Source organism: Lissotriton vulgaris, chromosome 3_1 (genome assembly GCF_964263255.1).
Source record: "Lissotriton vulgaris chromosome 3_1, aLisVul1.2, whole genome shotgun sequence".
Taxonomy (NCBI): domain Eukaryota; kingdom Metazoa; phylum Chordata; class Amphibia; order Caudata; family Salamandridae; genus Lissotriton; species Lissotriton vulgaris.
In genome coordinates, this window is record NC_141689.1 from 507,177,308 (window position 1) to 507,197,510 (window position 20,203).

At 48.0% G+C, this 20,203-nt stretch overlaps 1 protein-coding gene across 1 annotated transcript in view; it reads left to right on the forward strand.

Moving 5' to 3' along the window:
* The window catches only part of WDR41 (WD repeat domain 41), a 624,116-nt gene that overhangs the window by 265,619 nt on the left and 338,294 nt on the right, over positions 1-20,203 (forward strand). The window contains exon 7 of the mRNA XM_086960751.1: positions 13,643-13,705. Coding sequence (XP_086816877.1) covers positions 13,643-13,705 — 63 coding nt within the window. The remainder of the gene's footprint in view (positions 1-13,642; positions 13,706-20,203) is intronic.

The following is a 20,203-nucleotide window of genomic DNA, read 5'->3' on the forward strand; positions in this document are numbered from 1 at the left end:
ACCAAATCTGGTCCCATAATGTTCCTCTGTCTATCCTGACGGCAACCCCCTGCATTTGGTCTGATCACTACTTAATCCAATTTTCCTGCACTCTACATGGCCATTCGAAGGCTTCTATCCCAGTGGGAGGGGTAGTAAGGGAATGTAGATCACTTAACAATCAAGATTTCTTGTCTTCCCTGTTAAAATCAATCCCAGCGCCCACCCACGACATCAATATCATGAAAAGAAAATCTAGCTGACTGGCTCCTGGAAGCCTGTAATGAGCATGTACCGCTCTCCAAATTCTCCCTTGTCCGTCGCAGGGATGCTCATAGGTGGTTTACGGCAGATTTAAAGAAACAAAAATTAGAACTGCGTCAACATGAGAGGAAATGGAGACATGGGTACTCAGATGAGGACAGAGTGTCATACACGACTGCCCGTAGGAACTACAAGAACTCCATTTTAACTACTAAGGCAGCATTTTTTTTCTCTGCGAAAATCTTGAACGTGCACAATAAATCAAGAGAAATTTTTAGGGTTGTGAACGATCTCTGCAACGATGTAAGAACTCCCCCCCCCCCCCCCCCAAGTTCCTACGCAAGAGCTCAGCAATCAGCTCAATAATTTCTTCATCGACAAGATAACCACCATAAAAGAAAGCATTCCGGAAAGGCGTAGTGTGGCAGCTATTGAGGACAGCTGTAGAAATCCATCTGAACTCGAGGTCCTCACACAGATTGATCAGCCTCGGTTAGTGGAACTGATGAATCGTGTGAAGTCCGGTTCACCTAATGATTGCTGCCCCCCTTACGTCCTAAGGGACGTTTTCTCAGCACTCCCGCTAGGCAGCCTCCCCCCTCTTGAATGAGTCCCTAGCACAGGGCAGGGTCCCCATCTCGTTTAAAAATGCAACGTTGGTCCCGTTAATTAAAAAACCGGGTGCCGATCCGGCTAATCTTTCTAACTACCGGCCCATATCCCTTCTACCTTTTGGAGCAAAGATCCTGGAAGCCCACGTGGCTAGCTGCATCTCCAATTTCATCGAAACATCGGATTACCTGGAGCCCAACCAAGCCGGCTTCCGCCAGGCGCACTCAACCGAAGCCGTGATCCTCGCAGTTCTGGACACTGAGGTCCAACGCCGACAGGGGTATACATCATGCCTTGGTGCTTCTGGACCTGTCGGCAGCGTTCGACAAGGTGTATCATACCATCTTATTACACCGTGTCGAACAGGCTGGTCTGCGAGGCTCGGCTCTCAGCTGGGTGAAATCATTCCTGAGCAATCGGACCCAGGCAGTTAAACTTGGGAACTTTACCGCGCCCAAATTATCTACCACCTGTGGTGTCCCGCAAGGTTCGTCATTGTCCCCCCTACAACTACGCTGACGACCTGCAGTTAATTTTCCCACTGGACTCAACTGACTCCGCCGTGGAATTCCAGGCGACCATGCTGCACATTCACCGGTGGATGGAGTTGAACCACCTAAAACTCAATCCAGAGAAGACCGAGTTGGTACTCCCGGGCAAAAGCTTGATCAGCTGGGATCTCCATTTCTGGCCGTCAACAATGGGATCCTCTGCCTCCCCCTCTCTCTCTCAGTGAAAAGCCTCGGGATCACCATAAACTCTGACCTCTCTGAAAGGCCAAGTGGGAGCTGTGATTTCTTCCAGCTTCCATCAACTGCGCAAAATCAGAAAAATTGCTCATCTACTCTCTCACTCTGCGCTCATTCAAGTGGTACTCGCCCTGGTCCTGTCCCGATTGGACATTTCTAATTCTATTTATTTGGGCCTCCCCCTGTTCTTGTCTAAACGCTTGCAAATTGTGCAAAACTAAGCGACCAGATTGATCTTCAAGAACCGCGGTGGGAGCTCGGCGAAACCACTGCTGGCCACTCTCCACTGGTTACCCATAGCCCAATGGGTAATATTTAAAGTAGGATGCCTGGCCTTTTAAGGCTCTTCACGGGAAAAGTCCCATGTTTATCAACAACCTTATCGTCAAGCATGAGCCTACTCGCAATCTCCGTTCTGCCCATCTCTCCCTTCTTACCCAACCCTCCTTCAAACGGAAGTGTCAAGGCGGATGCCATTTTGCTTTTCTTGCCACAAAGGTGTGGAACTCTTTCCCCCTGTCGCTCAGGAAATGTACTAACCTCATGGAATTTCGTGGAGCCTTGAAGACCTGGCTATTCAAGCAAGCTTCGGGATAGGTTAACTGTTTTCAATCTTTCCTCACTGCCAGCGCCATGAAACCCCTGGTTGCCGTGCGCTTAAAAAGTTCCGAATAACATAACATGTTTTCAGAAGATGCACAGCATTCCTCCGGGTCTGGAGAGGCACTGGAGGGGGAAGTGTGAGTAGATTATTATAGTGTTCAGTGGAGGCTTCTAAAGAATCAGACGATAGCTCTGGTTTTTTGAGGCAGTTAACTAATTAGAAATTTTCTTTAGCAGATTTAATGCAATTGCAGATTTTTGATGAAAAATACTTTGCTCTGGGTTTCAAAATCTGTTTATGGTAAGCTTTGGTATCTGATCTGTATAGTGCTTTGGAGTCCGGATCATACCTTTTCCGCCAGGAGCGCTCTAGAGCCTTACATTTTTTTTTAGTGGTGATGAGGGTTTCGTTGTACCAAGGGTCTGAGTGCTTCTTTTTTACTGAGACGTGACTGACGGCTATGAGAGTGTCAAGGGCGGAGGTGAGCCAAGTTTTCAGAGAATTGTGGGCAACCTCTATGTTGTGGGCCAGCTGGGGATTTCTAGCCTGAATAACATTGGCAAATTCCTGCGGGTCTAATTTATTCCAGAGACGTTTCAGGGTAAGGTTGGTTGCCCCGGTGGGCGCCTGACGAGGTATACATAAAGACATACAGATCAAAAAGAGATCAGTTCAGGACATGGGCAGGGGTGTAAGGATCCAGTGTTGTGGGAGAGATTGGAGGAAGCTGGGTCAAGGAAGTGGTCAAGTAAGTGGTCAGTAGCATGAGTTGCGCCTATAACTCATTGGGTTGATTGCATGGCTGCCATGTCACCCAAAAGGTTGCTAATTTCGCCATCCTGGATAGCATCAAAATGAAGGTTGAGATCACCAATGCTATTAAAGTTGTTATGTTTTAAAATTAACAGGGATCGGAAGTTGCTGAGCGTATCTCTGAAAGTTTTAGAGGGGCCTCGTGGTAAATTAGCAGCTCAGAGAGGGTAAGATTACTATTAGGTGAGATTTTAAAAGGGGGACTTTCGAAATCTGGATTGGTTCACTGGGCAGGCTGCAGCTTAAAGCATCTTTATTAATGATGGCAATACCGCCTATTCTGCCACAGGCGCGGCTGACGTGCTTAAAGTTGTAACAAGGAGGGAGCTCCAGGGCCGGTTCTGCAATCGTTGCCTGTCCCATGTTTCTGTTAACAACAAGATGTCAGGGAAATGGTCCTGAATAAGATCGAAAATATCAGCATGGTGATGGACCAGTGAGCAACAGTTGATGCTAAGAGGCTTACACGTGGGGGGACTGAGATTAGTATGAGAAGTAGGACAAATGCTGGGCTCAGGTAAGTTGGGTTTGAATCTGCAGGATTTGCAACTAAAGAAACCTCTCCCCGGGGTCTATAGATGGAGGCAGTTAATGCTGTGTAGAGTCCTTAAGTGCATGAAGGACAGAAGAGGGATAGACTAACCTTTTGGGAGTAAAAAGAGCAGGGTGACTGGCCCCTGGTGGTGCGCATTGGGGTCCATTATTTGCACAGATCCTCGATTTCGTGGGAACAGGTGGTGGCAACTAGACCGTTGCTGGATTAGTTATACTGGAAGCCCCTTTTAAAATGGCTGTCCGTGCTCCACCAGCCAAAACAAGCATGGCGAGCAGTAAAAACAAGTAACATTTTGTCTGATATGTTGATTACCCCAAAATTAAAAACTTGTTTGCAAACCAATCGGAAAATGATCCCTGCCCAACCCCTCAGCTTCCTTGAAATTAAAGTGAAATTAAATTAAATTAGCGTAGTCCTAGCAGCAAATCAATTTTCCATATTCATTACGGAGTGAATTCAATACGATCAAAAGTGCAAAAACAATTAGCAACTGAACAATTTTTTCTAAAGTGCTCAAAAATCACAGCAGTTAGTGAGCAATAAAGCGCAAATTGACAGTGGGGATATGCATGGACTAACGAGGGAGGAGGAAGAAACTGGGAGGGAGTAAAGAGTCACGTACCCTGATTCACAGATCATTGGGATTTCTGTTATTCTTCCATTGTCTTTCCTGTCTGTGGATAAAGTTTTTATTGTTAGCGAGGTGTTTAGTGTACGGAGTTGATGCTCTTGTATGTTTTCGTTGGAGTGTGGATGTTCACATAGTTTTCCACTTTGTAAAAGAGACTGAAGTCTTTTAGATGGGTGTTGGTATCGGACGTGGAGATGGAGGGTGAAGTATAAATTAATCTCTGACTGGCGCGTGTTGCTATATACATAACTTAGTCTTCTCCAATTAGCCCTCTTTTTGGTGTACACACACTGAGCATCCCACTGATCTTATGACCAGGCTGGACCTGTCTAGCTTTGTATATGTTTTAGTCCTGGTTGCAGTTAGAAAACCACACCTTAGTGGTCATCCCACAAGACATAAAAACATCATCCTTCCCACCACAAACCATCTATGATGTACCTTTGTGACTGTGTAGGGTAAGAACTTCAGTGCCCCCACATAGGGGTAGAAAGAGCTATACAAATGCTACAATACAGTACAGTAGAATGTGTCTGTGTATGTATGAGCTGGGTGAGTATGCAGTACAATTTTGTAGTTGGAGGACAGGGTCTTCGCACAAGAGTCCACAGCCACTTGGGTAGGAGGCCGTTCTTTATTTCATGTTAGGCCCCTCGGTTACAGACAGGCTAGCAGATCCGGTTATGGCTTCTCCCTCCAGCTGTCTTTAACTGCCAGACGTATGGCCTGTGGTTATATTCAGTGGACAAGATATTGATAAGGAAAGTGTTCCGAGGTTTGCCCATGAACACATTTTCTCTCTTTTTTTCTTAATTAGCTTGTTGGTGCCATTACAGAAGGGGCCAACAATAAAAACCATATTGAGCCAACCCAAAGGTTTGAAAAGCAACTGTGGGCACATACTCTCCGTTTTTTTGTGGGATGCCCCTTTTCCTACCCCATCCAGAACTCCACCAACTCTTCAGAATATGAGTGGGGAGACTTGCTGCCAGGAATTAATTATCAATACCTTAGAGGACAGAGCAGATTGATCACTCCACATACACAGGTTGCAGCAGAAGGTAATTTTTATTTCGTACTAAAAACTCCCTATACCTAATCAGATGCTGACTCATGATGGTCGACTGGTGCAATACCGAGGCACTGTTCTGTGTTTTAAAACAAAAACACGGATGCCCCCACTTCTTGCATCTCTGTAGACTGTGGTATTTGCTGATGGAAAGCAGCAAGGATAAACCCTCATTGCCGCTGTCAAGGGCATAAGAACAGCAAACCTGACAAGGTGTCTACATTCTCCACAGTAGTGGTAGGGAAGAGATTCATGGCTCATCTTCTCTTCTAGGCTGGGTTTAATCAAACATAGATGCCCTTACCACCCTCCTGAATTCAAGATACAACCGGTTTGCTTCCGTATTGCGTTAGGGACACAGAGGAACAGCCTGTTTGATTTGACAAGAACATTCATGTATACCTTCCAACCTACTTCTGTGATTTTTAAGACCCAGTAGAATATCAGGGGCAATGCAGGATGGTAGGTTATCTTAGTGCCTCTCCATATCTCTCCCTTTCTACAATTTTCAGCTTGAGCTCATGGTTCCTGAGGAATGAACCTTTGCTCGCCTTGGCTTTTTTGCATCGGACCTTGACATAAGAGTGACTGCCAGGATGTCCTCAGCCAGAGCCCACTATAAGAGCAAATAGCTGAGACTGTGTGGTCATGTTGAGAGACCAATCTGGTCAATTGTTTGGTGGATAAAAGTAGGATTTTTTTTTCTCTGACTAAATAGGGCCTACAGATCAACATCTGCAAGACCTAACCAGCGCCAATCAGGGCTTTTCAGAACAAGCTTTGGGAGTACATCTGTTAACTGTATGAGTATTGTAAAAGACAACTGTGGCATCTAATGGCCCACTCTTATCAGACATCTCATTGTCTTCATGCACCTCAGCTTCGTCCTACCCAAGCTTATGCATCTTTCAAGCTGTGGTCCTCGTGACACCTTTCATGGTAGACTTCCTTCTTGGTGCCCATTATATCGGCCACACATATAAGTGAGCTTCAGTCCCAACGCTCTTGAGTACCATTTACTGTTTTCCACTGGGACACGGTGGTCCTGATGAATCCCTTTCCTTTGTCTCATGTGTTTGTCAAACTCATATCTGATTGAGGAGATTGCTAGATCCTCATGACTCCTCATCTGAGGGGACACTTAGGAGCCTGGACTTTAGATGTGCGTTGTGGCCATACCTTGATAGAACCAGTTTAGGCTTTCTACCAATCAACTTTTCTTGACATTTGCCGTCAATGATGTCAGCTGAGTGGCTTCTAAACCCACCATTGTCTTATGGATCCTGTATCGCCTATTGTTCCAGTCCTAATGACCGAACCTGCTTTTGGTATTTGAGCACACTCCACTAGGACTGAGGTGTCTACCATGGCATGTAACTGTTGGTGGTATAGCCCATGCAGCTTCACTAGTCAACCTGGCTCACATTTTGCCATCATTCTGCTCTCTATGCCACCTCCCACAACTATGCCTAATTTAGCCAGTAAGTTACACTAAAGGGGGTGTTTAACAAACTGCCATAGTTGTACTACTCATGTACTACAACATGCAAATCACATACATATGAGCTGAGTATATGTTAATAATAAATATTTAAATTATGTTACATTTATATTATGCATTAAAATATTTTTTTTCTTCAAGAAAATAAACTTTGATGAATTTCACTATACCTTTCTATAGTGGCAAAGATCTCCACCAACAGCTGATTACTTACTAGTAGCAAGTTGTGTTTTAGGAGGCTCCACTTCCTTATTTAGGAGGATGGAGAGATGTAAGTTTACATCTAGGTGTACATTTCCACTCTGAAGTGGTGAGTAGCAAAATAATGGAGAGTTACACTAGGTGTCAGAGTAGATGTAGCCATGAATAGGTAAACACATGTATATTTACTTTTGTGAATCAAGCCCAGTCTGCTTACCTAAGCTGTACAATTCTGTCTACTACTAATCTCATTTTCAATTGCTGTTCAATTTGCCCACACAACAAGGATGAGGACAAAGCCAAGACGCAAGAGTAAGACAAGAATACATATAATGTGACTTAATTACTCCTAGGCCATGGGGATACCCTATTATCTACATCCTCCTGCCAACGCATCAGCCAATGACCAAAAACACGCACCAAATGAATCCTTTGTGTGTGAGGAAACTGGCAAGGGCATAAAGAAATGCAAGGAAGGGGGTTGTTTTGCTTTGTATGACTCACTCCAACATGCCCCCAGATCTCGTCACTCCTGAGGCACAGCCGGGAGCTTTGTTTGTCTTGTAAAAGCCGCTTTTTAAAATTGTTGTTAACTTGTAATATTTTAATCAGCCCACTCCTACCTTGTACTCTGGGGCTCTTGTCTCCATCCCCTGTCCCCCGTGCAGCCGAGGTAAACGCTGCCGCGGGACAGGTATTCCGCATTTGCCGCCATCAGCGAGCCTGACCCCAGACCACGCCCACTTGCACGAGGCCACGCCCCCCGCCTACATAACAGAGCTGACTACGAGCTCGCCCCCAGATCTCGACACTCCTGAGGCACAGCCGGGAGCTTTGTTTGTCTTGTAAAAGCCGCTTTTTAAAATTGTTGTTAACTTGTAATATTTTAATCAGCCCACTCCTACCTTGTACTGTGGGGCTCTTGTCTCCATCCCCTGACCCCCACGCAGCCGAGGTAAACGCTGCCGCGGGACAGGTATTCCGCATTTGCCGCCATCAGCCAGCCTGACATCAGGCCACGCCCACTTGCACGAGGCCACGCCCACTTGCACTAGCCCCCGCCCCCGCCTACATAAGAGAGCTGACTATGAGCTCGCCCCCAGATCTCGTCACTCCTGAGGTACAGCCGGGAGCTTTGTTTGTCTTGTAAAAGCCGCTTTTTAAAATTGTTGTTAACTTGTAATATTTTAAGCAGCCCACTCCTACCTTGTACTCTGGGGCTCTTGTCTCCATCCCCTGACCCCCGCGCAGCCGAGGTATACGCTGCCGCGGGACAGGTATTCCGCATTTGCTGCCATCAGCGAGCCTGACCCCAGACCACGCCCACTTGCACGAGGCCACGCCCCCCGCCTACATAACAGAGCTGACTACGAGCTCGCCCCCAGATCTCGACACTCCTGAGGCACAGCCGGGAGCTTTGTTTGTCTTGTAAAAGCCGCTTTTTAAAATTGTTCTTAACTTGTAATATTTTAAGCAGCCCACTCCTACCTTGTACTCTGGGGCTCTTGTCTCCATCCCCTGACCCCCGCGCAGCCGAGGTAAACGCTGCCGCGGGACAGGTATTCCGCATTTGCTGCCATCAGCGAGCCTGACCCCAGACCACGCCCACTTGCACGAGGCCACGCCCCCCGCCTACATAACAGAGCTGACTACGAGCTCGCCCCCAGATCTCGACACTCCTGAGGCACAGCCGGGAGCTTTGTTTGTCTTGTAAAAGCCGCTTTTTAAAATTGTTGTTAACTTGTAATATTTTAAGCAGCCCACTCCTACCTTGTACTCTGGGGCTCTTGTCTCCATCCCCTGACCCCCGCGCAGCCGAGGTAAACGCTGCCGCGGGACAGGTATTCCGCATTTGCTGCCATCAGCGAGCCTGACCCCAGACCACGCCCACTTGCACGAGGCCACGCCCCCCGCCTACATAACAGAGCTGACTACGAGCTCGCCCCCAGATCTCGACACTCCTGAGGCACAGCCGGGAGCTTTGTTTGTCTTGTAAAAGCCGCTTTTTAAAATTGTTGTTAACTTGTAATATTTTAATCAGCCCACTCCTACCTTGTACTGTGGGGCTCTTGTCTCCATCCCCTGACCCCCACGCAGCCGAGGTAAACGCTGCCGCGGGACAGGTATTCCGCATTTGCCGCCATCAGCCAGCCTGACATCAGGCCACGCCCACTTGCACGAGGCCACGCCCACTTGCACTAGCCCCCGCCCCCGCCTACATAAGAGAGCTGACTATGAGCTCGCCCCCAGATCTCGTCACTCCTGAGGTACAGCCGGGAGCTTTGTTTGTCTTGTAAAAGCCGCTTTTTAAAATTGTTGTTAACTTGTAATATTTTAATCAGCCCCACTCCTACCTTGTACTCTGGGGCTCTTGTCTCCATCCCCTGTCCCGCGCGCAGCAGAGGTAAACGCTGCCGCAGGACAGGTATTCCGCATATGCCGCCATCAGAGATCCTGACCCCAGGCCACGCCCACTTGCACGAGGCCACGCCACCCCGCCTACATAACAGAGCTGACTAGGATCTCGCCCCCAGATCTCGACACTCCTGAGGCACAGCCGGGAGCTTTGTTTGTCTTGTAAAAGCCGCTTTTTAAAATTGTTGTTAACTTGTAATATTTTAATCAGCCCACTCCTACCTTGTACTCTGGGGCTCTTGTCTCCATCCCCTGACCCCCGTGCAGCTGAGGTAAACGCTGCTGCGGGACAGGTATTCCGCATTTGCCGCCATCAGCGAGCCTGACCTCAGGCCACGCCCACTTGAACGAGGCCACGCCCCGAACACCTCTATAAGAGCATGTGCTTTCCACGTACGCGCAGCGGATGGGCGCCGAAGGCGCGCCTAAGGCAAGCCCGTCTGGGCCCGGCCAGGCCCGGCCGGCTCCAGGCCCGGTCACTATGCCCAAATCTCCCATCAGTCGCCTTACTTATACACAAGCCAGGCTCCTTGCCCTCAACCCATCGAAAAATACTAACTGCCATTACACCTACACATGAGAAAAACCGTTCGCTAACTGCAACCTCTGCAACCCAGCCCCTACCGATGCAGAAGGCCACGGCCCTCAGCTCGGTCTCCTGAACTGTAGGTCCCTCCCCAAACACTCCCACGAGATAAACCTTCTCATTCAAGAACTTGCCATTGACATCTTATTCCTAACGGAAACTTGGCTTACCCCCAACTCCTACTCCGATATAGTTAATGTCCTACCACCTGGATACCAAATCCGCTTTCAGAACAGACCCCTGGGCAGAGGAGGTGGCCTGGCTATAATACACAAAGAGCATTTTTCCTGCAGAATTAACAATGGCAACATCGAGGATTGCGAAAGTTGTCACTTTGCCCTTCAGATTTCACCTACAACCTCCCTCTCTGGGCTACTAATTTACCGGCCTCCTGGAGCCCCAGCCAAGTTCGCTAGCGCCCTCGTCGATTCTGTTTCCCTTATGGCAACTACAACTCCCAACTTTCTAATCCTGGGAGACCTTAATCTCCATCTATTAGACTCTAAGGATGTAACTGCCTCCGAACTTCTCCTCGACCTGACCTCCTTTGGCATACGATTAGTGAATCTAGAGCCCACTGACGACAAAGGACATCTTCTGGACCCCATCTTTACAAACATCCACAACCTCAAAACCGGCACTCCCCTCCCTCTTCCATGGACCGACCACTTTTTGATTCCCATAGATTGGCACCTCTTTCTCCCGCAACCCCAAACACCCAAGATCCGAGTCACCGAGAGATGTTGGCACAAACTCTCGCCGGAAGAATGGACCTCCTCGCTCATGGGATCTCCCCCCCCCCCAGCTCCCTACCCAGTCACTGCCGATGTGCAGTTTAACTCCTGGCTCACCCACTCTCTGGACGACCTCCTTCCCAAAACCAGCACCGTGAAACGAGCCAAAAGAGTAAACCCGGCCCCCTGGTACACCCCAGAGCTAAACCTATTACGGAAGGAGTGCAAAAAGACTGAGCGCTCATGGAGAAAAGACAAATCCTCAGTCAAAAAAGATGCCTTCCGTGCCTCCTTAAAAAAGTATAAACTCGCGGTCCGTAACACCAAAAGCCTATTCTTTGACGAAAGAATAAAAAAATCCTCATGTTCTGCCAGGGAAACCTTCATCATCCTAAAAGAACTACTCAAAGTACCAGAGCCAACTCCAGGGAATCTCCCAAATCCCAACTCCCCCGAGGACAAATGCCAAAAATTAGCAAAATACTTTGACGAGAAAATCCAGAAAATTCTCGCCACTCTACCCCCTGCCCGCCACAGCTCTAACGACGCGGGATGCCTCAAACCTGTCCCAGCCACCATCCACCTTAACACCTTCGGCCCTGTAACCAACGAAGAGGTCTTGACCACGCTTGCCTCGATCAAAAGTGGCTCCCCCAGTGACCCGGTGCCCATCCGAATTCTCAAAAAAGTGGCTCCCACAATCACCCCCCTCTCACTGACCTCATCAACTTATCTTTACTTCAGGGTAAGGTCCCCCCCAGCTGGAAAGCGGCCGTTGTCAAGGCCCTCCTAAAAAAAACCTCTCCTGGACCCCCTAGATATGGCCAATTACAGGCCAATCTCCCTTCTCCCCGCTATTAGTAAAATCGCCGAAAAATTAGTAAATAAAAAGCTCTCCCAGTATCTGGAGTCTAACAACCTGCTCAAAAGCTCGCAGACTGGATTCCGCCTGGGTCAGGGCACAGACACCGCCCTCCTGGTGGCAGTGGAGGAGGCCAGATGCATTCTGGACGCAGGAGGATCAGTGGCAGTGATCCTCCTGGACCTCAGTGCGGCCTTCGACACTGTCAACCACCAGGTTCTTATCCAGCGACTCAGACACAGCGGCGTGGAGGGCACTGCCCTTGCGTGGCTCGCATCATTCCTTAACCACTGCTCCTTCCAGGTCTGGGAGAACGACATCCGCTCCCCGACTGTCCCCCTCCAATGTGGAGTGCCGCAGGGCTCTTCACTAAGCCCGACATTATTTAATGTCTACATGTCCCCATTGGAGGAGGTGGTCACCCCGTTTGGTGTGAAAATCATCAGCTACTCGGATGACACCCAGTTAGTAGTGTCCCTATCCCACCCCAACCAAGAACCAGCGAACCTCCACAGCTGCCTCTCCGAAATCCAGGGGTGGATGAACAACTCAGCGTTGAAACTCAGCGGGTCCAAGACGGAAATCTTGCTCCTTGGGCAAAATGGGCTTTCTCTTCCCCCCCAATATCTGGCCCCCCTGCTTGGGTGAACCCCCTTCACCCAAAACCGAGATCAAGAGCCTGGGAATCTGGCTTGAGAATGATCTGTCCTTCAAAACCCAGGCCAGGAAAACCGCTGGGATCTGTTTCGAGCTCCTCAGATCAGTTAGGAAAATCCTGCCTCTGCTTCCTCCCATCTCCCGTAAATTGCTCATCCAGGGCCTCATTCTATCTAGGCTGGATTACAGCAATGCCATCTATCTGGGAGCACCCGAAGCCACCTTCAACAAATTACAAAGGATCCAGAATGCCGCAGCCCGGCTTCTCACCAACACCTCGGCTAGATCCTCGGCCAAACCAGCTCTGAAACTCCTTCACTGGCTTCCTGTAAGAGAAAGAGTGAAATTCAAAGCGCTTTGTTTGGCTCATAAAACCCTACAGGATAAAGTTCCCCCCATTCTTAAAAACTTTATCAGACCTTACAAGGCTGCAAGATCCCTCCGCTCTGACCACGAACATCTCATCACAGTTCACAGAGTGAAAAAGGCGCGCACAGGCGGACGTCGCTTCTCCGTGAACACAGCCATCCTCTGAAACTCCCTCCCCGCAAACTAAGGACGGAACAAGACCACCTCCGGTTTAGGAAACTACTGAAAACGCACCTCTTCCCCTGATTCTAATCTCCCCCCCCCTCTTTTGTACCTGCTTTCCCCCCTCTTGTGTTGTCTGGATCTTAGCGCTGGGATGCTTCCGGGTTACTAAGCGCTCTACAAAACCCTAATAATAATAATAATAATAATAACATGCATGCATAATACCAGAGCACAAAGCTCTTTTTAACACATTTTGAAGGTATTGCCAGTGTTGCTACTAGATCACTTTCATAACCAAATGACATATAGGAAACCACATTCCATGGAAAATATTCTATAGAGAAAGGGTAATTAGAATCACAATGAAGATACCTTTGGCCTTGACAGATTTAAGATGAGGTAAATCAGCAGCATTAGGTTGCAGGGTGTTAGTGGTGCCAAATTACAACAAAGACCTGAAAAATGTCCTGTTGTCAGTGTATGTAAAATTTTCGGAAGGCGAACTAACATTTTTAAAGCAGCACTGAAAATACGGACACCCTTAGCAAGCTTGATGTTGGGGTATAAGGAAATTATGTTAATGCTGTGTTTATATTTAAAAAAAGATCCAAACATCCATACAGTTTCTAGGCACTATAAAACATTAAAAGACCAGTGTGCCATTTGAAAATAAATTTTGAGATCGTGAAGAGCCAATGATGTGGCATTTTAAAAAGAAAAGGAGATCAAATAAATGAAATATATTTTATTGTCATGTTGGCAATGCTGCACGCCATAGGACAGCAGCACTTCATAGAACATTTACCTTGTTCGTCTTCTATGAGATATGATCTTTGATTTGATTTCTCCTTTCTTTTCTTTTGTTTTTTGGTTAGCAATCAACGCTTTGGTTGAGTTGCCTAAAAACTGTGTTGCTGCAGCTGTGGGAAAAGATCTGGGTAAGTGCTTCATTATACAATTTTACATATAGCTGGTTCCTGAACTTGAGAGCAAGTTTACCATAGTGTTTGAGCACAGTCCACAATGGATGTAATAAAAAGAAAGTAATTACATTGTATAAAATCATTGATTACTCAGAATGTGCTTTTAATAGATTCTTCTAGCTGCAGATTGCTCACCTTTAGAAAAGCCCCAAGGCGCCAGACTGGACCCGTACAGTTTTCACAGCAGTACTCCTACGTGCTGGTACGTGGGTCCATGAGGATCTGTAGTGACTCCTTTCCTGAAAGTGAAAGAGCAAAGCCACCTAAAGGCTCCATACAGGTGTGCTGACGTCAGTTCCTTTCTTTCCATGCCTTCGATCACGTATCTGAAGCTCCACTCTTTTTTTTTCTCATTCCTCAAAAAAGTAATCTAACCAGTGTGCCACAAAACTATGTCCTCTAGGAGTAGGCAGTAAACTCCGCTCCACTGGCAGAGTGTGTGGAGCTTTGACGGCGGAGTTTGTCAAAAACTGCGACGTGCGTGGTGGAGTTTACCGGCGCCTACGTCCTAACTTGTACTTGGTGCTCAATGCCCAAGGGGCCGGTATCCGAATTCCTGCTGTGGGCTGCTTTTTTTTTTAACAGCATGGGGGGCGATTTGGGCGGTTTCTGCGTTGTTCAATGCTGTCTGTGGCCCAGTGGGTGTCTGAGTGACCTTTCCGGAGGTACATTACCTCCCTTTTATCACCAGGCAGAGGTGTCACTCCTTTTCTCTCGCTGGGCCGGGCCATTAATATATGCATATTGAGCGGGGACAGGAGGCCTGAGCAAAAGTGACTTCACTTGTTTTCAGGTGTGTTTCACCAGTGTGAACTAATCTGTTAATTTTTTTGTGCATTTTTTTAAACCCCCCTCCCGTTTTTATAAAATTTCGCCAAAGCAGTGTTTTGCGTAAAAGCAATATGCAAATTTGGGCCACTTTTTTTGCGTGCCTGAGCTGATTTTGAATCCCAATACAACACTGTACCCGCCTCGACGCTGTAACACCCCGCGTAGCTGGAGAGCTCTGAACTGAGAACAAGAACACTCTGCGCCCTTATCAACATAACTGGTTATGGTGTCCTCTACTATTCTGACCACGTGGACGTACTCTAGTTTATGAACCTTTTCGTAAGAGATTCACCTGTCTCCTAGGTTCATACACCTTGTTCTGGCACCGGTGCACAGTGTATCAGGCTCGTGCACCCGGCTCGGGCACCGGTACATCCTGTCTCCGAGGATAATGCACCCTGTTCGTAGCGCTCATGTACACTGCCTCTGCGCTTGTGCACCCTGACCCCTGCAGCACCCCGGCCTACGGCATGTTGTGGTATCAATAGTTTAAGGCTCCTGCCTACGGACTGCACACAAATATTTTTCCCTCATCCTTCTTCGAGGATGCTCTCGTACTCCCCCAAAAATGCATATTTTAGTTGAAGCAGTGCTTTTAAATTGCACTTCATGCCTTTCCAATCTTCTCCTTCTGTTTTGATTTTTCCACTTGTCTCCTGGACCATTAAATTTGTAAAACTCGCTATCCCCCCTCTTCTTCTCCCCCCCAGATGCATTCAAGAACAGAAACAAATGACGGTCACCTTGCCGCTGATTGTTGGTGGGGGCAGGGTCCAGGGGGCATGTCAGCTGCAATAACCCTCGCACTTGCCCCCACCACCCCTCTTAGTACCCGAACACAACATCACACTGCGCTCCCCTCATGCCAACCCTGACAATAACCAATGCACACTTTTTCTCTTGTTGTGGTCATTTGTTGGCCGCAGATTTTATTTTGGGATACAAAGATAATAGACATAACGTTTGTGTTTGCTGTTTTAGTCTCTTCTGCCCTTGCGGGTCGTTTCTTTCCTTTCCTTCGGTTGGATTTGGGCTCCCCTTGTGCGGGGAAGAGGGGTAGCGTCAGTCCCCGGAGTTAGGCCATGACTCGCTACCTTCTGGTTCCGATTGTGCCCTGCCATCCGGCAGGGGCTGGGCTGCACGCGCCGTCTCCGATTTGCTATCCCTTTTTTCCGGTAAGCCACCTCACCCAGCCGTGAGGCATCTGAAGGTGATTGGTCTTACTCTGTGCCCTTCTAGCCAGCTCCCCAGCCATGAGGCATCCCAAGGTTAGTGGTCTTTTCCTGGCACCCCGCCCTCTGGTGTGCATGATTACCAACCCTAATCCACGTAGTTCTCCGCCATGCCTGTCCCTATGCTACAGCCTGCGACATTGCTGTCCCTTCGGTGTGGGTGGGTGGGAAATTTCTCTTCTGGTGCTGCTTCCCCGCTCCGGCCGTGTACATGGAGCACACCTGGGGGAGCAGCCTTATATCCCCCCTCTCCTTGCCTTGGACCCCCCTCATTGGGGGGTTTGTACCATGCTTCTCCCCCATTGGCCCCGGTCAGCCCTGTATGCGAGTAAGGGGAGGTTGTTCCCGGGCTAGTGTTTCCCACCCTTGGCAGGTAGCGCGCCAAAATCTGGCGCGCTACCTTGTTTGTCCATGGGGGGAGGAGAGAGCATGGCGACCGTTATGGCGCCGGCTCTCGAGCCCCCCCCTTCGTGGAGGCAGCCTCTGCGATACTGTGCATTTGAACAAGGAGAAACTGTTAGCCTAACTTTGACACTAGACCTGACAGTACTATGTCTGATCGGCATTCAACACCTGTTTGTGAAGTGATCTGTTTGGGCACGATAATGCATACACCCTGTAGGGGCCTGGGGAGGGAGGGTTAAACTGATATACACTGCAGTGAACTGATAATGTTGTTGAAAGTTTACACTTTCTCTTTAAATGCATGACTGAAAGTTTGCAATAATAGTTGTGACAGATGCACCATGGTGCAGAAGCACGTGCTTCAACAGTTTATTAAATAATGGTGAGATAAGATATGGGATGGTGGCGCATTAAAGTGTTGGAATCAGGCTGCAGGCAACTTGGACAGTGAAATGTCACTTTTCACTCCCATCTTTAATAAAGTGAGTGAATGCTCTCAAGTCTAGTACATATAAAATGCACCTGTGTTGCCACTCGACCACAGTTAGACCATTAGCAGAACTTTCTCGCTGCTGCACCCAGAGCTGATGAGGCATCATTGCCGGATTAGGGAGGTCATCTGGGAGAGGCAGAGGTCGGAGAATTATGGTGGCAGATGAAACCTGACAGGTTCTCATGGACAACACCACTGCCATCTGGTACTGCAAGAAGAAGGGTGGAATTGTGGCCTGGGTCCTATGCCAAGAGGCTGTAGACCTCTGGAGTTGGCTGGAGCGTCTGGGCATATCCCTGATTGTGAACCACTGGGTGGGGTCTGTAAACACCAGGGTGAACAAACTCAACCGGTGTTGCCCGGTGAATAGTGAATGGTGATTCCACCTGAGGTGGCACAGGGCTTCTTCCAACAATAGGCAGAACACTGACACGATCTTTACCCCATTTGAGAATGCTCAATGACAAACGTTTGGCTTATTGAAGTATCTTAAAAGGCTCTCTGGGAGACTCATTCTAACTACAGTGAAGCACAGCACTCTTGTACATCGTTCTTCTTCTGCAGTGGCTGCCCCGAGTTCTGAAGATCAGTAAGAACTGGGCCCAAGCCATCCTTGTCTCTCTGGATTCAGACAAATGAGTATGGTACTCAGAACTTCTGGGCATGAGCATCTGTTCTCCTCCAAGACCTAGAACATCAAAATCTCTGGGCATTAAACGGCAGATTTTTGACTGACTCCCCTCCAGTAGATACATTCTACTCACAAACAGCTAGCTCCATCCTGGACTATACTTTTGCCAGTTTGGCACTATTTCCACACATCCAGGGGTTCAGAATGGGGGACCAGGGGGAAAGCGACCATCGCCCTCAGGAATGCCATATGACAGCAATGATGCCAACAATAATCAGGCCAGACAAAACACTGGGGGCGATTTATTCAATCAATCAAAGAAGAATTAAATGTTCGCCAATCAATTCAACCACCTTGGCCGAAACTGCCCTCCAAATATACAACACACAGAAACCAGATGCAGCTGGGCACATCCTTCACTGGGAGCAATATACAGAATCATTGCTAAACAAACTGGCAACCAAGACCCCCCCCTAAAGGCAACCACTGCATAGAGAACAGCAGACTCAGCCTAAAGAAAGGACAAAGAACACAACTACGGTCACAAAAAAGAGTTGTAAACCAAACCCTAAGGAGGCTAAGATCAGCGCCCCAAAACGAACAATTACGAGCCACACTGAAAAATCACAGGGCTGAACTCAACCACACAAAATGGAAAATAAAAAAAGACACAGAAAACGAGGCTTGGGCAAAACTATTATATGACTCTAAAAGCAATAACAGCGCACGCTTTTGGCAAACAGTGAACAAGATCCTACGCCCAGAGCACAAGGACCTAGGATCTCACATTGGGGAAGATCAATGAATTAACTATCTCAGCAGCCATTTTAATGACCCCCTGGGACAGGCAGGAGCACAAAGAAGCATCCCCTCAGAGCAAGCACCCGCAATGACTAGGCTAGCGCTACCCATCATGGGAGAACAACTCCAACCCAAAGAAATCTCAGCACCATCAGCGGCCCAGCAAATAGCCCTAATTACAAAGCAGATCTGCAAGGGCAGGAAAGAAGGAGCTCCAGGTCCTAATAGCATCCCGCCAGCCCTATTCAAGGAAAAAAATACAGAATGGGCGACCATAATGCACCCTCTATTCACGGAAATCAGACTCCTAAACAGAATCCCAGATTCTTGGAGAGGGTCGACGATTGTCCCCATACACAAAAAAGGCGATAAAACGGTCCCCAATAACTATCGCCTAGTAGCCCTTCTCGACAACGAGGCTAAATACTTCGCGGAAACCATCTTAGAGGAGACTGTGTCATGGGCGGATTCAAAACAGATTATACCATTGAACCAGACGGGTTTACGAAAAAATTCTGGAACAGCAACCAACATCCTAGCTATTTCTCTGATTATTGATGCAGCAAAAACAAAAAAACAGCCACTGCACCTGTGTTACATCGATTTTAGTGCAGCATTTGACAATATTGAGAGAGGCAGGCTTTGGTGGAAACTAGCACAATGGGGCATACCGCAACCGATTTTAAATATGCTGATGCTACTCCACTCTGACACATGGGTGCAGGTGAAGCTGGGAAGCGGCACCCTTCTGTCCGGACCACTAAAGGGCTAAAACAAGGGTGCGTGCTTGCCCCGACATTGTTCAACCTGTTTATAGCGGATCTACCAAGCCGGCTCAACACATGCAATTCCTAATCCCCGAGGCTGGGAGGAAAAAAGCTAAGTAACTTACTTTACGCGGATGACGTTGTACTTCTTAGTCATACACATACTGGCCTCCAGAAACTGCTGATTGAAATGCACAGCTACGCAACGGAAAACAACTTAAAAATCAATCTGAGCAAAACACGCACAATGACAATCAATGCCAGGAACAAACAACAGAAGTCCTGGACTTTTGGTGGCCAAAAAATAGAGTCATCACGCGAATACAAATACCTGGGGGTCATTTTTGACAGCGATGGTTCATTTGTCCAGCAGATGCAGGATACAAAAAGAAAAAGGGCTTTAATCGCCATTACATTGAAAAACCTAGCCAACCAACTGTCGGGGCCAACTCTGTCACCATATCTGAAAGTTATTCAGGCTAAGATGCTCCCCTCAATCTCCTACGGCAGCGAGGCACTACGAGGAAGAGACTCCAGGAACCTAGAAACCACCCAGGTAAAAGCATACAGAACTCTGTTTTCACTTCCGCCTTACACCTCGCCCGCACAAATAAGGCTGGAGTTTGGTTTGCAAAAACAAAACCTTGCTAGACAGGGAGCTTACATAATTTGCTGCCACAAACTCTGTTCTGCCTCTAACGACACTTTAAATTCAATGCTGTGGCAAGACATACATAGCAGGGATGCATCCCAGGCACGCTGCTACCTGAAGGCAGCATTGGGGGCCGTCAAAGTATTGGCGCTCTGGGACATGCAACTGGGGCATAACCCATTCAAAAAAGCAGTTTGGAAAAATGTCAAATCCCTTCCCTACTAGAGGACAAGGCCACCTTTGCAAAAAGAAATCATGCATGGATGACATTAAACACGTACAAATCCCTGAAACCACAAGCTTACTTCGGTCAGGGCTACTCAAAAACTATAAAATTGAAGTTCTTGAAATATAGATTAGGGATCCTGCCCAGCAGAGAGCACCTACCACCATGGCTCAGGAGCAACAGTCATGAAGCCTGTCCACTCTGCAATCTAGCAAAGGGAGGCATACTCCACATGACCTGTCTCTGTGAAGAACTTCGACAAGCCCGCCGACAGCTCTTACACGACCAGTTCAAGCAGATAGGGACCAGCACGCGAAGGCAAGTGGTGCTTACCTGCTTGAACCCTGCTAACACCAAATTAAACTGCAGATACGTCAAGTTCTTGGCAATAATAGAGCAAAGTCTGCCATACCTA